The sequence below is a fragment of the Vipera berus genome (assembly GCF_964194415.1).
Source record: "Vipera berus genome assembly, chromosome: 4".
Lineage (NCBI taxonomy): Eukaryota > Metazoa > Chordata > Lepidosauria > Squamata > Viperidae > Vipera > Vipera berus.
In genome coordinates, this window is record NC_138206.1 from 69,378,753 (window position 1) to 69,397,128 (window position 18,376).

General features: G+C 41.7%; 1 protein-coding gene across 1 annotated transcript in view; it reads right to left on the reverse strand.

The window, feature by feature from the left end:
• PPEF1 (protein phosphatase with EF-hand domain 1) overlaps nt 1–18,073 on the reverse strand; it is a gene marked incomplete at its 5' end in the record, with an annotated part of 47,809 nt that extends 29,736 nt beyond the window's left edge. Inside the window, 4 exons of the mRNA XM_081326370.1 lie at nt 1,006–1,187; nt 6,058–6,118; nt 14,239–14,366; nt 18,022–18,073. Of these exons, the coding sequence (XP_081182496.1) occupies nt 1,006–1,187; nt 6,058–6,118; nt 14,239–14,366; nt 18,022–18,073 (423 nt within the window). The remainder of the gene's footprint in view (nt 1–1,005; nt 1,188–6,057; nt 6,119–14,238; nt 14,367–18,021) is intronic.
• Between the last annotated feature and the right edge of the window lie 303 nt (nt 18,074–18,376).

The following is an 18,376-nucleotide window of genomic DNA, read 5'->3' on the forward strand; positions in this document are numbered from 1 at the left end:
GCAGCAGGTTTTGGTCACTTCACGTGACCCTGGGACACTATGACCGTCATAAATATGAATCAGTTGCCAAGCATCTGAATGTAAATCACAAGACCCTGGAGACGCTACAACATTCCAGCTGATTGGCACTTCCTCTGGGCTCAGCAGAAGTGCCAGGATCAGCGCCAAGCTCCAACTGGAGCCTGGCGCTGATCCTGGCACTTCCACTGAGTCCTGACACCCCTGCAGCTCCAGCCATCTCTCGCTTAGGCTTGTGTGGTGCTGCCATCGGTTCAGTTCATTCCCCTCCTCCGCTACCACTTTTCTAGGATGGTCATGTACCACCTGCCAGGTGCCAATGTACCACAGGTGGTACCCGTACCACTGGTTGAAAAGCCACTCCTTTAAAAAAATGAAGTGCTAAATAGTCTCAGCTTGGTTATCAAGGTATCCAAAGTCCATGGTTTGGATTTAAAACGAACTAAAGAAATGAAAAAGAAAAAAATCCACAAATTATGATGTACTAGAGTAAAGATGGGGAACTATGGCCACTTTATGACTTGTGGACTTCAACTCCCAGAACCTGCCTCCAGAAGTTATGAATGCTCCAACACTGGAAATTTTTAAGAAGAGACTGGACAACCATTTGTCTGAAATGATATAGATAGAGTTTCCTGCCTGAGCAGAGGGTTGGACTAGAAGACCTCAAAGGTCCCTTCCAACTCTACTACTACCACTACCACTACCATTATTATTATTATTATTATTATTATTATTATTATTATTATTATTATTATTATTATTATTATTATTATTATTGGAATTCTGGGAGTTGAAATCCACAAGTCATAAAAGGCCCATAGTTCCCGACTCCTGTACTAGAGCTACCTTTGATTTGACCCCATCTAGGTAGATGTATTTCTTTAAAGACTATCATAAGAGATACCTCATTTTCCCATTTTGTAATTATAATGATACATTATAAAATAAAGCATTAAAATTATTAAACCACTGGTCTTAACTTGCCTGTTGATCTTTGAAAGCCTGAAGAAGTACTTCAGTATCGGTGACAGTGAGAGGAAAAGAAAGGTGAGGCCCAGGATAAGAGGTTGGTATTTGTATTATTCTTTCGTGCTCTGTCATGGCATGATCTGAGATTGATATGGCATCAAAATCACTACTAGTAGAGAAAAAGTGGGAGTTGATTTCTATAAAGGAAGCAGAAAATGCAGCTAATAAATATTTTATCTTGTTAATAATCATGTCCACAGATAATGGCTTAGATGTAGCATTTATTCCTACTCTGAGCAGACTCTAGGCCAGGGGTAGGCAACCTCGGCTCTTTATGACTCATGGACTTCAACTCCCAGAATTCCTGAGTCAGCATAGCTGACTCAGGAATTCTGGGAGTTGAAGTCCATTAGTCATAAAAGAGCCGAGGTTGCCTACCCCTGCTCTAGGCTAAGCCAGAGGAAGTGGGGTGCCATCTTAACTAAATGTCTATGGAGATTCTCAGTCATTCAGGTCATAATTGTCCCAAAGGTGCTTTTTCAGGAGGCAACTGGACTTTCTTTGTTTTTCCTTTGAAGATGTTTCGCTTCTCATCCAAGAAGCTTCTTCAGCTCTGACTGGATGGTGGGGAATGGAAGGATTTATATTCCTTGCAGACAACTGGTCATTTTCATGCAAGGAATATAAATCCAGTCAGAGCTCAAGGAGCTTCTTGAATGAGAAGCGAAACATCTTCAAAGAAAAAACAAGAGAGTCCAGTTGCCTCCTGAAAAAGCACTTTTGGGATATTCAGCAGCTATAGTACTGTATTGCTTTGCATGTTGGGCTAAACTGCACTTAAGAATGGAAATGCAAAGTTCTCTTTTTCAGTCTTTTAAAAGTGTGTTGTTTTGCAAGAGCAATTGCAAGATGTAATTAATGCTGCTTTCAATAAACTATGTTGTTTTTAACCACTTTGTTGAGTCCAACTCTTGGTGACTTTATAGGCAAGTGCTCTCCATGCTACCTTGTCAAGCACAGCTTTTTTTTCTTTTTGCTTTTTTTTATAAACAAGTTTTATTGATTTTTTAATATTTACATAAACATGTATTTGTGAAACAATATGGTAGTTGGGTAGTTAAAATAAGAAATAACCAGTTGTAAATAGTTCAGGTTACATCCACAGAAATGCCCTCTCTAATTCCCTTAGTGATTACATAGTTAAAATAAGCAAGTTAGTACACTTCTAGTTATCACCTAGTCCAGGGGTAGGCAACCTCGGCTCTTTTATAACTCATGGACTTCAACTCCCAGAATTCCTGAGCCGGCTGAGCTGAGGTTGCCTACCCCTGACCTAGTCAATCAACAAAATTCAAAATATATTTTCACTAATACATATCAATATCCTGTTTTTAAGTTTTATCTAATTGCAATAAGATATTCTAGCATAGCCTATAGTATATAGGAAAAAGCTTAATTTTGGATAACCCACAATTCCCTATTTCAATAAAGAATAATTGTTTTGTCTACAAAACTTATATTGTTCATTACAAAACATTCTTATGTTTTACCATTAAAGTCTAGTTTTCATGTTAACAAATCACCAGTTATTAGAAATATATTTTTTGTCTTAACAGTTCAACAATTATTAAAATGCTATATTTTATATATAAAGTTCTAGATTCTATACTATAGTTCAAAAGTAACCACTGAACATTCTATAAGTCATCTTGACCATACATCAATTATTAAAATGACATATCTTTTGATATGTCATTCCAAATTCTATAATATAGTTCGGAGTTATATTCTAAAAGCTTACTTTTGTTTTCCTTTACAGATCTAAAAGCTAAATGTAAAATCAGTGATATTTTTTAGAGATTCCCCTTAATCTATAGAAAGATCCCAAAAGATAAACAAGTTCAATTTTTTTAAATCTAACTATTGCCTTCCTTTTGTGTCAATCATGCTTCCCTCTTGGCATCTTTAAATTCTCAAATGTATCTTCCTTTCTTCCTATACCCCTTATTTGAATCCAGGGAGTGTATCCAAATGTCAGTTTTGCAAGGAAAATGTCCCCTTTGTAACCATTGCATTTTTGCTTTGATAATTCAGTTTTTGATGGTTGATATAATATAATTGTCATTAAATCAGTCAAATCTTTTTGTTCTTCCAATTCTATCTGGCTTAGGTAGTAAGTAGTAGTTGGTATTATGGTTGTCATTTGATTAGTTGAATTCTCAATATAGTGTATTTGAAGGCCTTTAGTGTCTTGACTCTTGGTATTGCTTTCTTCAGGTGCTGTTGCTTTTTGGCTTGTAAGTTTTGTAGTTGCCATTAAAGTTTGGACTTTAAGGTTTTCTGTAGGTTGCTTTTGTTGTTCTTTGAAATCTCCTATTTTAGTGTTAGTTTCCACTTCTTCTATTTGGTTTTGGGTTATCATTTCCTCATTTACAGTCAGAATTTAATTTGCTCTGTCATTGCCAAGATCGTGTCCAGTATCAGTTTATAATCAAGTGGTGGGATATATTCATCCATTTCATTATTGTTTGCAGTTAAATCTTCCATGGAGGCTGTTTTAATAATAGTCAAAGATTTTCCACCTCCTGAAGAGTTGTATTCAGTGCCAGGTGTTCCCACACTTATCTTTAAGCATTGTTTCAAGGACAGCTCTGTTATTCAGTCAGCTCTCACAACAGAAAAAGGAAATTTACTTGCTGTACCAGGTTTCGCCACAAGATGTCATCAATAACATATGACATGCAATGTAAGAATTTTTTTCTTTTTCTTTTCCCCCCAAAAATTAATATAGAACTTTTGTAGGATTAGTTCAAATTTTTTCTTTAATTTACAGCTTAGAGAGAGGATATGATAGTGGATCCCAGCAACAAATGGAAGCTTTTTAGTAAATACAGATGAAATTGCTTAAATTCTTTGCTGAATTAATTGAATTTCTTTTGTAGCTTTGAGGCTTTTAGATTTGTTCCAAAAGTAGATATTCACCGTTTTCTCAAAAAATGGGGAAGGAGATTTTCAGAAAAGTCCCACAAGAAGATGGTTAAGGGAATAGGAAAGGCAAAAGCTCACGCAAGTCCTCCAGATTGCTTCTTAGTGCTAGGTAGTACTTTTGGCTTTTGGCAGGGAGAGGCTTAGTGATCGGCCATCTTTATGGCTGGTCTCTTCTTTAGGCCAAAGGAGATGATCCTGGATTCCAGCGGAGGGTTGCCGCCATTCTGTAATCGCAGGGAAGTCCTCCTCTCGGTAATCGCCCCTCCAGGACGATTTTTGACCCTTTTCAGGGTCCTCCAAAAAAGAAAGAAATGGATGGCAGGAAGCAGACTGTTCCTGCACGTTCGGAAGCACCATGCACGTAAACCGGAAAACCTTCTAGCACAGCTTTTTTCAATTGTTGTATGGTAACATAGATTCAATAAACTATAAACTATGTATATTCTTTTTCATGGATATAATCACAAAAAATATTTGTTTATAGCATGTTCAGAGCTATATATTAATGTTTCTCAATCCTGGCAACTCTAAGATAGGTGGGCTTCAATGCTAAGCATGGATGCCTTCGGAAATCTGGTTGTTGAAGCCCACCTATACCAAGGTTGAGAAACCTTGCAAAGATTCACAATTGTGCAGCCAGATTTTTCTTTGTTCCCCCTCCATTTTTCCCTCCCTTTGTTGTTAGCTGCAAAGTCGTGTCTGACCCATCGTGACCCTATGGACAATGTTCCTCCAGGCCTTCCTGTCCTCTACCGTCTTCTGGAGTCCATTTAAGCTCACGCCTACTGCTTCAGTGACTCCATCCAGCCACCTCATTCTCTGTCGTCCCCTTCTTCTATTGCCCTCAATCTTTCCCAGCATTAGGCTCTTCTCCAGTGAGTCCTTCCTTCTCATTAGGTGGCCAAAGTATTTGAGTTTTAGCTTCAGGATCTGGCCTTCTAAAGAGCAGTCAGGGTTGATCTCCTCTAGGACTGACCAGTTTGATCGCCTTGTAGACCAAGGGACTCACAGGAATCTTCTCCAGCAAAGGCCTCAATTCTTTGGCGCTCAGCCTTTTTTATGGTCCAGCTTTCACTGCCATACATTGCGACTGGGAAGACCATAGCCTTGATTATACGCACTTTTGCTGGCAGGGTGATGTCTCTGCTTTTTAGTGTACTGTCTAGATTTGCCATTGCTTTCATCCCGAGGAGCAAGCGTCTTTCAATTTCTTGGCTACAGTCCCCATCTGCAGTGATCTTGGAGCCCAGGAAAATAAAATCTGTCACTACCTCCATTTCTGCCCCATCTATTTGCCAGGAATTGCCCCTAATTGTAGAAACTGCAAAAAGGATTATTCTCAAGATCAGTATTTTTTCTTCCACTACAGAACACCTATTTCCGTTACAGTGCACAAACTAAACTTACTAAAACTATAAATGTTAGTGAGCCACCATTTCTAGCATCCCTCCATTAGTCTCGTTAGCTGTAACTAGTGGGAGTTGCATTTCAAATTTTGGTGAGCGTGTTCTCTTCTGCATGAAAAAATAACTAGTTTACATAGAAAAACTCATTAATAATAATTTTTAAGAGGAAAAAATATTTAAAACCAGAATTACAAACATTGCCAAATATAACTTTTCACAGGAACATTAGGCATATTCAAAATTAGATAATCATGAAAATATTTTAGCATGAATATGAAAATAAAATATTTGTTATTTTCTACATGCTATTGATTCTAAGATTAATGAAGTCTTTTATAACAGCTAGAATTTTTGAATATCAATATAAAAAATACATTGAGCAGGATAGCAAAGGTGCTAGTTCTTCTGCTATACCACTGTGGTTATGAATAATCGATTCCTACTTTAATTGACCATTTAATTGGAACAGCACAGGTGCTTATCCAATTCTTAGATTTTTACTCTTGGAAAACAAAGTTTTCATCTGCATGTGTGGATCCTAAAGTGGCTTTGAAGATACTCACAAAAAATAGTATCAATACCTATAGACTTTTCTGTGGCAGATTGCCATTTTTCTAAGCAAAATATGTCCATGCAGTTTATTAAAAATTAAGTATTTTTCTAAAATTCTCACCTGGATCTGTCTTATTGGTCTGAGTAAAATGGTCCAGCATAAATGTGAAGAATTTGGAGAGCTGAGTAAGAAAGCATCTGTTAGTTTGTAAATCAAAATCATTGATCTATTACACATTTACCAGGGATCTAGCTACTAGAACAGAGGTGGGGAACCATGTCCTTTTTATGACTTGTGGACTTCAACTCCCAGAATTCCTGAGCCAGCCATGTTCCCCACCCCTGTACTAGAAGAATGCTTGACAAAATCCCAAGCATCATACTTAGTTTTAATGCTACCCCTTGCATGCATGAAACCTTTTCCAGCTCAAAAGACGTAAATATAAATAACTCCTACTCTGTGCATAAAAACTGGTCTACTTCTCTATCACTCCTCCCTGTTCCTGATTAATGTACAGAGCAGATGTTAGATCAGGAGTAAGCAACTCTTGGCCCTTGCACTACAGCACCCCCACCACCTAATTTCCTGTAGCCATTGGCCCCATTTCAAAAGTTTCTTCAGGCAGTCATTTCAGATGTATGGCAAGAACACACTGTACAGGTAGTCCTCGACTTACAATCACAATGGAGCCCAAAATTTCTGTTGTTAAGTGATATAGTTGTTAAGTGACTTTTGCCCCATTTTACAACCTTTCCTGCCACAGTTATTAAGTGAATCACTGCATTTGTTAAGTTAGTAACACGGTTGTTAAGTGAATTTGGCTTCCCCATTAACCTTGTTTGTCAGAAGAGCGCAAAGGATGATCATATGACCCTGGGACACTGCAACTGTTATAAATATGAGTCAGTTGCCAAATGCCTAAATTTTGATCATGTGACCATGGGGATGCTGAAATGGTGTGTAGCGGAGAGGGGAGTTGGGGTGGAATCAGCACTGGCTGGAATCAGCACTGGCTGGGAGGCTTTGTTGGAGCTCTGCGGATTCGGTGGAGAGGTTGGGAGCTCCGGCAGTTTCAGCAGTGGCTGGTGGCAGGCCGTGGCTCTTGTGGAGGGATTTTTTAAAGGGGAACAGGAGACTGACTGAGGGAAAAGAAGCTTTTGTCCGTTTTTCTGGAGGGTCAAGTCAGACAGAGGGAGAGCAAGGTAGGAGGTTGGAGAAGAACCTTTTATCCCTTTTTCTGGAGGGGCAAGCCAGACGAAGAGGGGGGAATAGAGATAGAGAGGTTTCTGTAGAGCAAGCTTGAGAGAGAGAAGGGAAGAGAGAAGAAGAGGATTCAATGGGGAAAGGTCAGAGAGAGAAGTGGAGATAGAATAAGGGGGGGTGTCCTGTGAGCTGCTGAGAGAGAGTGACCATCATCACCTGATGTGAGCTGCTGCTGAGAGAGAGACTGACCGGTAATCAAGCATAGTAATTGACGTTCCTGGGGATGCTTGGCCAGAAGAGAGAATTCTTCAGGCACTGAGGGCTCTTGTCTCTGACCAGAGGGTATACGTGATAGACACAAAGGTGGACCGAGACTCTTCCCACTCTTATGTGCTCTTGGAGTGGAAGAAAAGGGTTCCAGAGTCAGGTTGAGAGCCTTCAATTGACTGAGTATACCAGGGCAAAGGTGATATTCCTGACCACATGGATCATGCCTTCAGCAAAAACATTGAACCTACAAAAGGAGACAGGGGGCAGCAGAGGCAGGGTCGGCCCAGGCCAGGGGGTAGCCTGACACCCATCCAAACCCTGACTGGCAACTATTGTGCGGGGGCTGGGTACAAGAAATTACGTATCTTTTCAGGGATACAACCAGTGCCAGAGGGGGAGGAAGATTATGAAACTTGGATGGAGCAGGCAGTACAGACAGTTGAAGAGTGAGATATACCAGATGCTCAAAAGAAGCAGGGGGTCAAAGAAAGTTTAAAGGGCCCTGCTGTGGAAGCCATCAGAAGCCTAATGCTGAGCCGAGGGTATTTCACTGTGCGTGATTACCTCTCTTTATTGCATGATGAATTTGGATCTGCCAAAACAGTTTCTAGCCTACTGTTTTGCTTTGAGCATATGTACCGGAAGAGAGGTGAAAGGTTGTCTGAGTACATAAGATGATTGAACAAGATACTATATCAGATTGTGAAGGGGGGGGCTAGATCCAGCTGAAGTGGAACGAGCCCAGATGGAGCAACTTTCACGGGGTGCTTTAGTCTCAGATCCAGTCTGGAACAAAATAAAAACTGAAGCCAAAGGAAACATCTGGGGTATCACAAGCTCATAAGAAGAGTTAGGGAAACAGAAGTGGTAGAGGAGGCCAAAGAGGCTACAGCCGATTCACCACCAGAATGGCCCTCAGGCACAGGAGCGAGGAAAGGTGGAGGTGAGGAGGCCCAGCTGACAACTATGCAAACTCAGATATCAAACTTAACCAACATGATGGCCTTGTGGACAGCAATGGGTGGTTCACCCTTTAATGGAGGTTGGGCTAGAGCAGTCAGCAGGGGGATGGGCCTTTCCACTGCAGCTGACAACTCAACAAGGTCAGTGATCTGCTATAACTGTGGGGGTGCAGGAGATTACAGGCATACTTGTACAAAGTCACGCAAACCAGGAAATTCCACTCAGTCGGGAAACTACAGAGGGTCCCAGTGAGGGAGCCAACTGGGTGCCTAGCAATACTAGCTAGCTCCAATCAAAGGGTGACCAAGGGCAGACTTGGGCATCACCTTTCATGAGCAGAGCTCCCCCAAGGCCCCTGTCAGTGATAGGAGTGATGGGAGCATCACCCTTAGCAAGGGACTCCCATATCCTAGAGCCTACTGAAGTAAGAGTGACAAGACTCCAGCAACAGCCTTCAGCGACTCAAGCATGGGCTGTCAAACCAGATGCTGTATCTCTTACTGCCAAAATTCCTAAACAGTTAGTGGGCCCTTTTTCTATGGTGCCAGTATAAGTGGAAGGCATTTACACAAGGGCCCTCCTTGACTCAGGTGCACAAGTGACATTATTGTATCGGGATTTCTATGATAGGCACCTGACGCATATACCCATATGAAAGTTGAGCGATTTGAAGATTTGGGGCATTGGAACAGAGAAGTTCCCATACAATGGGTATCTGCCTATCCAGCTGACATTTGGGCCCTCAGTTGCTGGATACACAGAAACCTTTGATACTCTAGCTATTGTCTGTACCCGTCCCCCAGGAGCTAGCCAGGGCTCACTGATAGTGGGGATGAACACCAATTTAGTTAGGCATCTGCTCAGCCCAGTTGCGCAATAGAGTATGACAGGGAGACAAGACTTTATGAGAGAGGACTTGGCAGTTTCCCTTAAGTGACTTAGATGACCTTAGAGAGCACTTAGCAGAATTGAAGAGGACTGGGATCATCCGAGAATCTCGAAGTCCCTACACCTCTCCCATAGCTGTAGTCTGGAAGAAGAATGGATCCCTCAGACTGTGTATAGATTACCATACCCTCAATCGGAGGACCATTCCAGATCAGTACACAACTCCTCGAATCGAAGATACACTGCATTGTTTATCGGGAACAAAGTGCTTTAGTGTGCTGGATTTAAGGAGTGGTTATCACCAGATTCCCATGCATCCCGATGATAGGGAGAAAACTGCTTTCATCTGCCCCTTGGGGTTCTATGAATTCAATCAAATGCCCCAAGGGTTGTCAGGTGCCCTGGCAACCTTTCAGAGACTCATGGAGCAGACTGTGGGAGACATGAACTTGATAGAAGTGTTAGTCTATCTAGATGATATTATTGTCTTTGGTGAGACTCTTGAACAACATGAGGAGCACTTGGAGAAGGTACTGACAAGGCTCCATGAAGAAGAATTGAAGCTGTCATTGGAGAAATGCCAATTTTACCAACCATCTGTCACATATCTGGGTCATGTTGTCTCTGCAGAAGTGGTATCAACTGACCCCACAAAGGTTGAGGCTGTTACTTCTTGGCCCAGACCTCAAAATGTGGCTGAACTGCAATTGTTTCTAGGGTTCTGTTCATATTATCAGAGGTTTGTTGAAGGGTTTGTGAAGATAGCCTGTTCTCTCAATGATCTGTTGAAGAATGAAGAGGTAGAGGATGTGTCTGGTCATTCGAACCAGGTCCATCAGAATAAGGGACCCAGGAAGTCTCAAGAATCCATTCAGGCAGAGTGGACTAGGCAGTTCAAGAAAGCTTTTGACCAGCTAAAGCAGAGACTCACAAATGCCCTGTCTTGGCCTATGCAGACCCTACATGTTGATGCTAGTCGAGATGGTCTTGGGGGGGGATACTGTATCAGGAACATGATAAATACCTGAAGCCCATTGCATATATCAGCAGGGGCTAACTTCATCCGAAAAGAACTATCCCACCCATAAGTTGGAGTTTCTGGTGCTTAAGTGGGTGGTAGTAGATAAGTTAAAGGACTACCTATATCGAGCAGAGTTTGAGGTTAAGACAGACAATAACCCAAATTAGTGAGGGATCAGTTTTACTGGTCCTGTATGAAGATGGAGGTTGGAGACTTCTGTCAATCCTGCCTGCGCTGTATCCAAAGAAAGACCTTACTGTCCAGGACTGCACTGATGGGCCACCTGCAAAGTCATGGGCCCCTGGATCTGGTTTGCACTGACTTCCTCTGTCTGGAACCAGATACAAGTGGACAGGGAAATGTATTGGTTGTAACTGATCATTTCACTTGCTATGCACAAGCCTTTCCAACAAAGGATCAGCGTGCCACCACAGTAGCCAAGGTTCTTGTAGAAAAGTTCTTTGTACACTATGGGCTACCTTGGCGCATACATTCCGATCAAGGCAGAGATTTCAAAAGCAGGCTTGTCAAACACCTGCTGGACATACTGGGCATTCGAAAGCCACACACCACTCCTTATCACTCACATGGAAACCCACAGCCTGAGAGATTCAATGGTACCCTTCTTAACATGTTAGGGATACTGATTGCAAAGAAGATGCAACGTTGGACACAACACATTTCTACCGTTGTGCATGCATATTATAGCATGAAAAATGATGCTACTGGGTATATTCCATATCGACTGATGTTTGGCAGGGAGGCTCGACTGCCAGTAGATATAGCATTTGGCATCTCAATGGACGAAATCTCATTCAGTTCACATCACAATTATGTAGACAGATTGAGGAGCAATCTGAAAATGGCATATGAGAAGACTTTAGCCATTTCGGAGGTTCGAGAACAGAGAAACAGGAAGAATTATGACCTGAAGGTGAGGGTTCAAGATTTGAAACCTAGCAATTGGGTATTACTAAGAAATCTGGGCATTCCTAGGAAGCATAAACTAGCAGACTGATGGAATTCTTAGTTATACAATGTCAGTGAGAAGCTACATGGATTGCCAGTGTACCAGATTCGACCAAAAGGGAGTTCACGGTCTCTGAACACATGGCACTGAAATCATCTATTGCCTCTAAATGAGGCAATACAAGCCTCTCAGCCATATACTCCAAAAGCAACTGAACTCCGTCCAATGAGAAGACCAGCGACTCGAGCACAACCTGATTCATCCGTGGAAGGAGAAGAGGAGGACACAGAAGAGGAAGAGAGTTGTATGAACTGGTTATGGTCATTGGAAAATATTGCAACAGCTCCCCCCATATCAGACACTGAGATGGGGCTTGAGCAGCTCAGGCCAGATGCCCCTGAATTTGTATCTAAAGCTTGGGAATGGGGAGAAATTCTTAGAGAACCTTAGTGGAAGGCTGACGAGCAGTCTGAGGAGCTGCCAGAACTGGAGAGAGTGCCACCAGCTCCAGAGGCTCCTGGGCTGGAGAAGTTTATGGAGACAGTTGTAACTTTCCACATGCCCCACAACAGCCAGAACCAGAGAATGGGCTTCCAGTCCCAGTGACCTTTGGGTGTGGAAAGCCCCAGGAGGATCTCATTCATTACAGCTGAACCCAAAGTACAGTGTTACACCCAATTAGAAGACTGACATATGATGCTCTGAGCCACAGCACAGAAGAGGCAGTATTTACTGCCAGATGAAATTCTGATCCACCCCCGGACATCCCAGACTCTTGGTAAGCATTTCTCACTCTTTGGGGGACCAAAGAATTTTTTTGGGGGGGGGAGTGTGTAGTGGAGAGGGGAGTTGGGGTGGGATTGGTGCTGGCTGGGATCAGCGCTGGCTGGGAGGCTTTGCTGGAGCTCTGCGGATTCGGTGGAAAGGTCGGGAGCTCCGGTGGTCTCCACAGTGGCTGGTGGTGGGGCGTGGCTCTTGGGGAGGGATTTTTAAAGAGGAAGAGGAGATTGACTGAAGGAAAAGAAGCTTTTGTCCCTTTTTCCAGGGGGGCAAGCCAAACGGAGGGAGAACAAGGGAGGAGGTTGGCTGGGTTTTGTTTTTATTCTTTTTGGTGAGGCAAGCCGGATGGAGAAGTGGGGAATAGAGATAGAGAGGTTTCTGTAGAGCAAGCTTGAGAGAGAGAAGGGAAGAGAGAAGGGGAGGTTTCAGTGGGGAAAGGTCAGAGAGAGTAGAGGAGATAGAATAAGGGGGGGTGTTCCTATGAGCTGCTGAGAGACTGACCATCATCACCTCACGTGAGCTGCCTGCAAGAGACTGACCATCATGATCTTACATGAGCTGTTGCTGCCAGAGATGGGAGCTGCTTGTTGACAGAGACTGACCACCATCTTCACCTCACGTGAGCTGCTGTTGCCAGAGACTGGCCATCATCTCATATGAGCTGCTGTTGCCAGAGACTGACCATCATCATCTCATGTGAGCTGTTGCTGAGAGAGAGACTGACCGCCATCACCTCACACGAGCTGCCTGCTGAGAGACTGACCGCCATTATCTCACGTGAGTTGGTGCCAACAGAGACAGAGCACCACCGCACCACGTGTCTCTGTCAAGCAGAGGTGTCCAAGCAGCCAGACCAAGAGGGCCAGGAGAACCCGGACTTCAGCAGTCCCTTCAGGGGTGGTGCTACAGGTAGTAAGTATAAAAATGCTCATAAGTCACTTTTTTCAGTATGTTGTAACTTCTAATGATCTAAATGAACAGTTGTAAGTCCAGGACTATCTGTATTGGCTTGCTTGTTACAAGGGAGGTCAATAGTGGCAGGAAGAGAAAAGGATAAAGCAAAGACATGTTTCTTTCTCTGGGCTTTCTCTCTCTGCCTCCTGTGTCCCAAAGAAAACTCATATTGCTGCCAGAGTGTAGAATGAGCAACATTCTACATTCTTACAGCAACTTCCTACAAATGAAGATTAGGACTAGGGAGATCTAAATACAAGTTTTCACTTTGCCATAGTCTAGTCACAACCCCCAAGTTGTATTTGAAAGGAAAAAAAGGGGATTGGGGGTGCGGGGAGAAGAGCTATGTACATGTATGCCAAAAGATAAGTGAGCAAGTCCAAAGACAGTGTGTGTCCCATCCAGGCAATTCAACAGTATTTTTTCTTCATGTTTTAAACAGTCTAAGATTTTACAGTGCAACTCTAAGCACATTGCAGATACAATATAACATTCTACCATGTACTTAAAACTGTGCTCTAAAATGTTCCATTATTTAAGTACTGTAACATATATAAGAACAAAAGGTTTATTTGCGCTAAATCTTTACAACAGTGATAGAACTGCACATGCAGAAGATCCAAGTCTATATCTTCAGCATTATCCATTAGAGCTGAAAAAATCCTTTCTGAAACCTTGCAAACCATCCCCAATACTGTGCTATATGTGCCAGTGTCATAACTTGATTTAAGACCAGCTCCAAGTTCCTTAACATTTGCATTGATTAAATACTAGAAAAACCTGGATCCAGTGTGCATTTTTAAAAAGTCAGCTTTTAGGAAGAGGCAAATGTTTTCAGTCGTATGAAAACTAGCATTGTTTAAAATCCACTTGAAAAAAGACTGGTATATAATAATACAGTAGAAATACAGTTATATTTATGAACTTATATATTTATATTTCTACTGTATTATTATTGTCCTGAGATACCAGTTACAAAGCCAACAATATGGCATTATTTTGCAAGCCTTAAACAATATGAAGTATTTAGGCAGAGGTTTGTCCTCCAAGCTTACTGCTTGACTCCCGGAGGTTTCATTACCAAACTAGTAACATCTGCCTAAATCAACAACCTGAACTATGAATATTCTCTACAATTTCTAATGTGTAAATATACACAAAACTAAGAGACAAAAGAACTATAGAGAACTTCCTCTGAAAACATGGCATACTTGATTTAACTGTTTGTGGCAAAGAAATGTAGAATACAAACCTGCATTTGTGCTTGTTCATCTGCATATTCAATTGATTGGAAAATAGTCAGGGAATATCGACGCTTCATTTCTAGCTGGGCCATGTAAGACCGATACCATCTTTGAATAAGGATAGCTGCTTTAATAGCTGTCAAAACAGGATGTGCCCCCAAAATAAGATTAATTGGCGACAACTAATTATTTCTGCAGATTTTTGGCTCTAGAGTTTTAAAATGAATGAAATTCATGGAGCCCTGTATTTCACATTTATTTCTATTACATGGTTTCTTGTAAAATACAGAAGGGTAAACAATAAGGTTATAAATATCACTGCAACTCAAATGCAATGGTAATTTTATTATAATTTATAGGATAACGTTTGAGATCCTTTGTATCATTGTAAAAAGTACATACACAGATTAGCAGATAGTACTGAATTCTGTGACACAGAATCTTAAGGCTTTCATTGACCTGACTTTTTGTAAATGAATGCTCCTAATTTTTCAAACCTGAAGACATTAGTAACCTAGACAATGTGTACTATACGTTTTAAAAGGTGCTAACAGTTATAGAAATACTTAGCTAAATATACTGTAGGTATCATTAAATTCAACGCTAGCAAAACTAAATGTTGCTATGTGTAGAACAAACTAAGTTGTTAAGAGGCATACATATCACATCAAACAAGTTATAACCTGCCTTTACTATGACATTCTTGGCAGAGGAATGTGTTGTCCTTGGAGCATTGCTCTTATCATTGCTCATAATTTCATTATTCCAATTCTCATTCAGATAGAAATACTGCTTTGTTATTAAGATGATAAATCAAGGTATCTTATCAATGATGCCCACCAGAGCAATTCCCAAGAGGAATTGCCCATATTCAATATGCCTGAAGGAGCAAACTGAAAGATTCAGAAGACAGCAGGTATCTATTGCTGAACTTTCCAAGAATTCATATAAACATCTGGTGTTGAAGGGAAATATTGTGATCACATATGATATGATCTGAAGTATCTGTAAGTTAGAGAATGAAATTCTAAAATATTTGAATGTGACACACACCTTGCTTTCACCTCTTCCAATACTCAGTGACTAGTATCCTGTCCCTCTTTTTAAAATATATTAATCTCATGATCCTTTTGCTTTTCTATCCTTTGATTTTGTTATTTTCTTTGAATATTAAAGCTTTCCTGTCTTATCTGTGCTCAACTCAGTTGAGATGTTACAATCACTTTTCTTCTAATATACTCTACAAGCCGCATTCTTCCATCCAGAAGCCACCTGGGGTGGAAACCATTAACAAGTAATCACACAGCCTGTAATGTCATTGGGAGGACTTTTCTGTTTTAATGTTCACCTTGAATTTTTATTTACTTATTTATTTGGAAAATTTATATTGCCACCTACTTGCACAAGGTGACTCAAAGAAATAAAGATGTCAGAACCCATTCCTATTTCATTTCTATATCAAATCTCACCTCTCCCTGGGTTCTGCCATACTCCCAAGGGGGAGGGGGGATGTGCCTGCGGGTTTATTGCCTCTGCGTCCTCTATCTGCTACAATGCAACATTTTGCTTTCCTGCATTATATCTCTCTCTGAACTTTCTCTCCCTAAACTGTCAGCTAGAAAAAGGGAGGGAACAAGGATTGTAAACTCCAGTGCCTGGCTTATTTCTACGCTCTCAGAAGAAGGTTTGAAGAGCCGCCCGAACATCGCTGTGTGAACCAGAGACGGGCCAATGTTATCTCCCCTTTTCCCACAATGGACTTAACACCTGGGGATTGGCCGTCCCACACTGACCGGACGAACTATAGGGTGGGGTCTTGCTTCGGGATACTTTAACCTATCGTTCTGCGTGGGAAATCTCAGATCCTGTCTAGTATGCCTGCTATCAACTGCTCTTAATAAAAGTTCCTGTTGGGAGAAATTGCTTCCAAGAGTTCTGCTTTCTTAAGATGTGGGTTTGAAGTGGGTCCTGACATTAACACAGAAAATAAAAACACAGTGTAAAAGAAATAAAAATAAAATAATAACAATATCTCTTAAATTAAAAGAAAATTTCTTCAGAGCTATATGGAAGTGCTATAACTGAACATTTAATCAACGAAAGAATCCAAATTAATGTTAGAGTGATAACATAAAGGCTTCAAAGAGAAAATTAATCTTCCTTCCTCCCTCCCTCCCTCCCTCCTTTTCCTTCCTTCTACATTTGGTGTCCAGGTGAGCAAACACATTTAGTTACAGCAACTTCCTACAAAACCCTTATGGACTACATCATGCATGCTTTTCCTTCATACAGGTACCAAGCAACCTTAGAATGACTAGATTAGGCAATCACAGAAAATCCTTATATATACTTTTAGCATGAGAAGAGATTCCATTGAAGTCTTCTTTGTTTTTCCCCACTCCCTTTCCAATAGCTTTAGAGTCATCAGCTGTGCATACGGGATCTGTTTTCATTGTATTGATGAGTACATTTGCAAAACATTTTCCTTTGGAATAGTGAAGTGATATTATTATGATATATTTAATTTGTTATATGAATAAAACAAACACAGCTCCAATGTAAAGTATTACAGTATTACAGCACCAGGTTCCCAAAACATCAGAACAGAGCCTGATTGGACTACTCTCACTGGGTGGAGGGTTTTTGACATTGGGGATTGCTTTCAATATATGATTTTCACATGGCTTTTCTTCCGAGCTTGCCTCACTCGTGCTGCACTCAGCAACTCTAGTGAAAGAACCTTTTCTCTAGCATCTATGGAGGCAAGAGATGTTCTTTCCTAGGGAGCAGGCTGTGGCCAATCTGACAGTAGGCAAGCTCTGCTGTAACAGTCAACCAGGAGACCAATGTCTACTGAGGGGACTGAGCCAAAAAATGACAAGCCATGAAAGTGGCTTGCAAGAGGCTGGAGCTTGTGCCCATCCCCCACCAAACTACATCGCCCAAAAGAGGAGCAAATGGCTGGGGAACATGTGCATCAGTGAGGAGGCGCCAAAGCCCTGGTGGTCGCTCACCCTGGGGACAAAAGATAGAGGGAAAACCCCTCAGGGTAATGTACACAAGGGGAAGCCATGGAGCCCGAACGGCGTGTCGATTGGGGTGAAGAAGAAATCCAAGGGGAGCTGGCCGAGCAGGAGAACATAGTGGAGCAAGCCTGAAGAGTACTGAGAGATACCTTGCAAACTTCTCACCCAGTTAACCAAGCCTTGAACGGTCCTGGAACCAGTGTGAGATGGCACCACGATGCAACTGGCCAAGGCCAGAGGGGCAGCAATCTCACCTGGACCTGCTCACGCCCAGGCAGCCCCACCACCAGCCGCTCAGGCAGCATAGCCCTTGCCACAAGGGGGTCCGTCCTCCAGGGGGCGTTGAGGCCCCAGCCCTGTGCTTGAAGTACGGAAGAGACCCAAAGCAAGTGGGATTTTTCGTCACCCATGTAGACTACATGCAAGCATATGGAGTGGACCTGTCTAACGAAGCAGCCAGGGTCAGTTGGACTTTGGGTAAAAGCTCCTGTTTTTTGATCTTAATGTGCCTTACATGCCAGTGATTCTCAATCTTTTATATCTCACATCCCACCAATCACTTTGTAGAAATGCTGGATCCCACTCAAAACAATAAGGTATGAAAATAGAGAGATGGGTCTACCTAGATAGTTATATATTTACACACAGAATATAAAACAAATGACAAAACATATGCAAATCGTACAACCACAAACTTACAAATTAAGAAAGTGCAATAGTATTACTTGTTGCCACAGAACATTGTATCGCGCAAGCAAGTTTTACCTTTTTCTGATTTACTTGTTTGGCTTTTTGTACCAGAAGTGCCACATCCCATGACTCAGTAAAGTAAAGGCTGGATTGCTGGTTTAAAGTATCCTCATTCTGGATGAATTCTTTAGCTGAAAGCGATCCAACAATATGCTGTAATGAATCAGTTCTTTATTTTCCCTAATAAAAAGAATGCAATGAACATTGATTTCGTATTGTCAGCTGCTAAGGCACAATGGACCATAATTACCTGAGTCATCCATACACCAGTGAAAGTAGGAGGGCTCACTGTTCTGTAGCTATTGTCCTGTCAGTTTAGCATGGATGAGTCTCTTTACATCCCAGGATCAGAATCCGGCAAGCAGAGAAT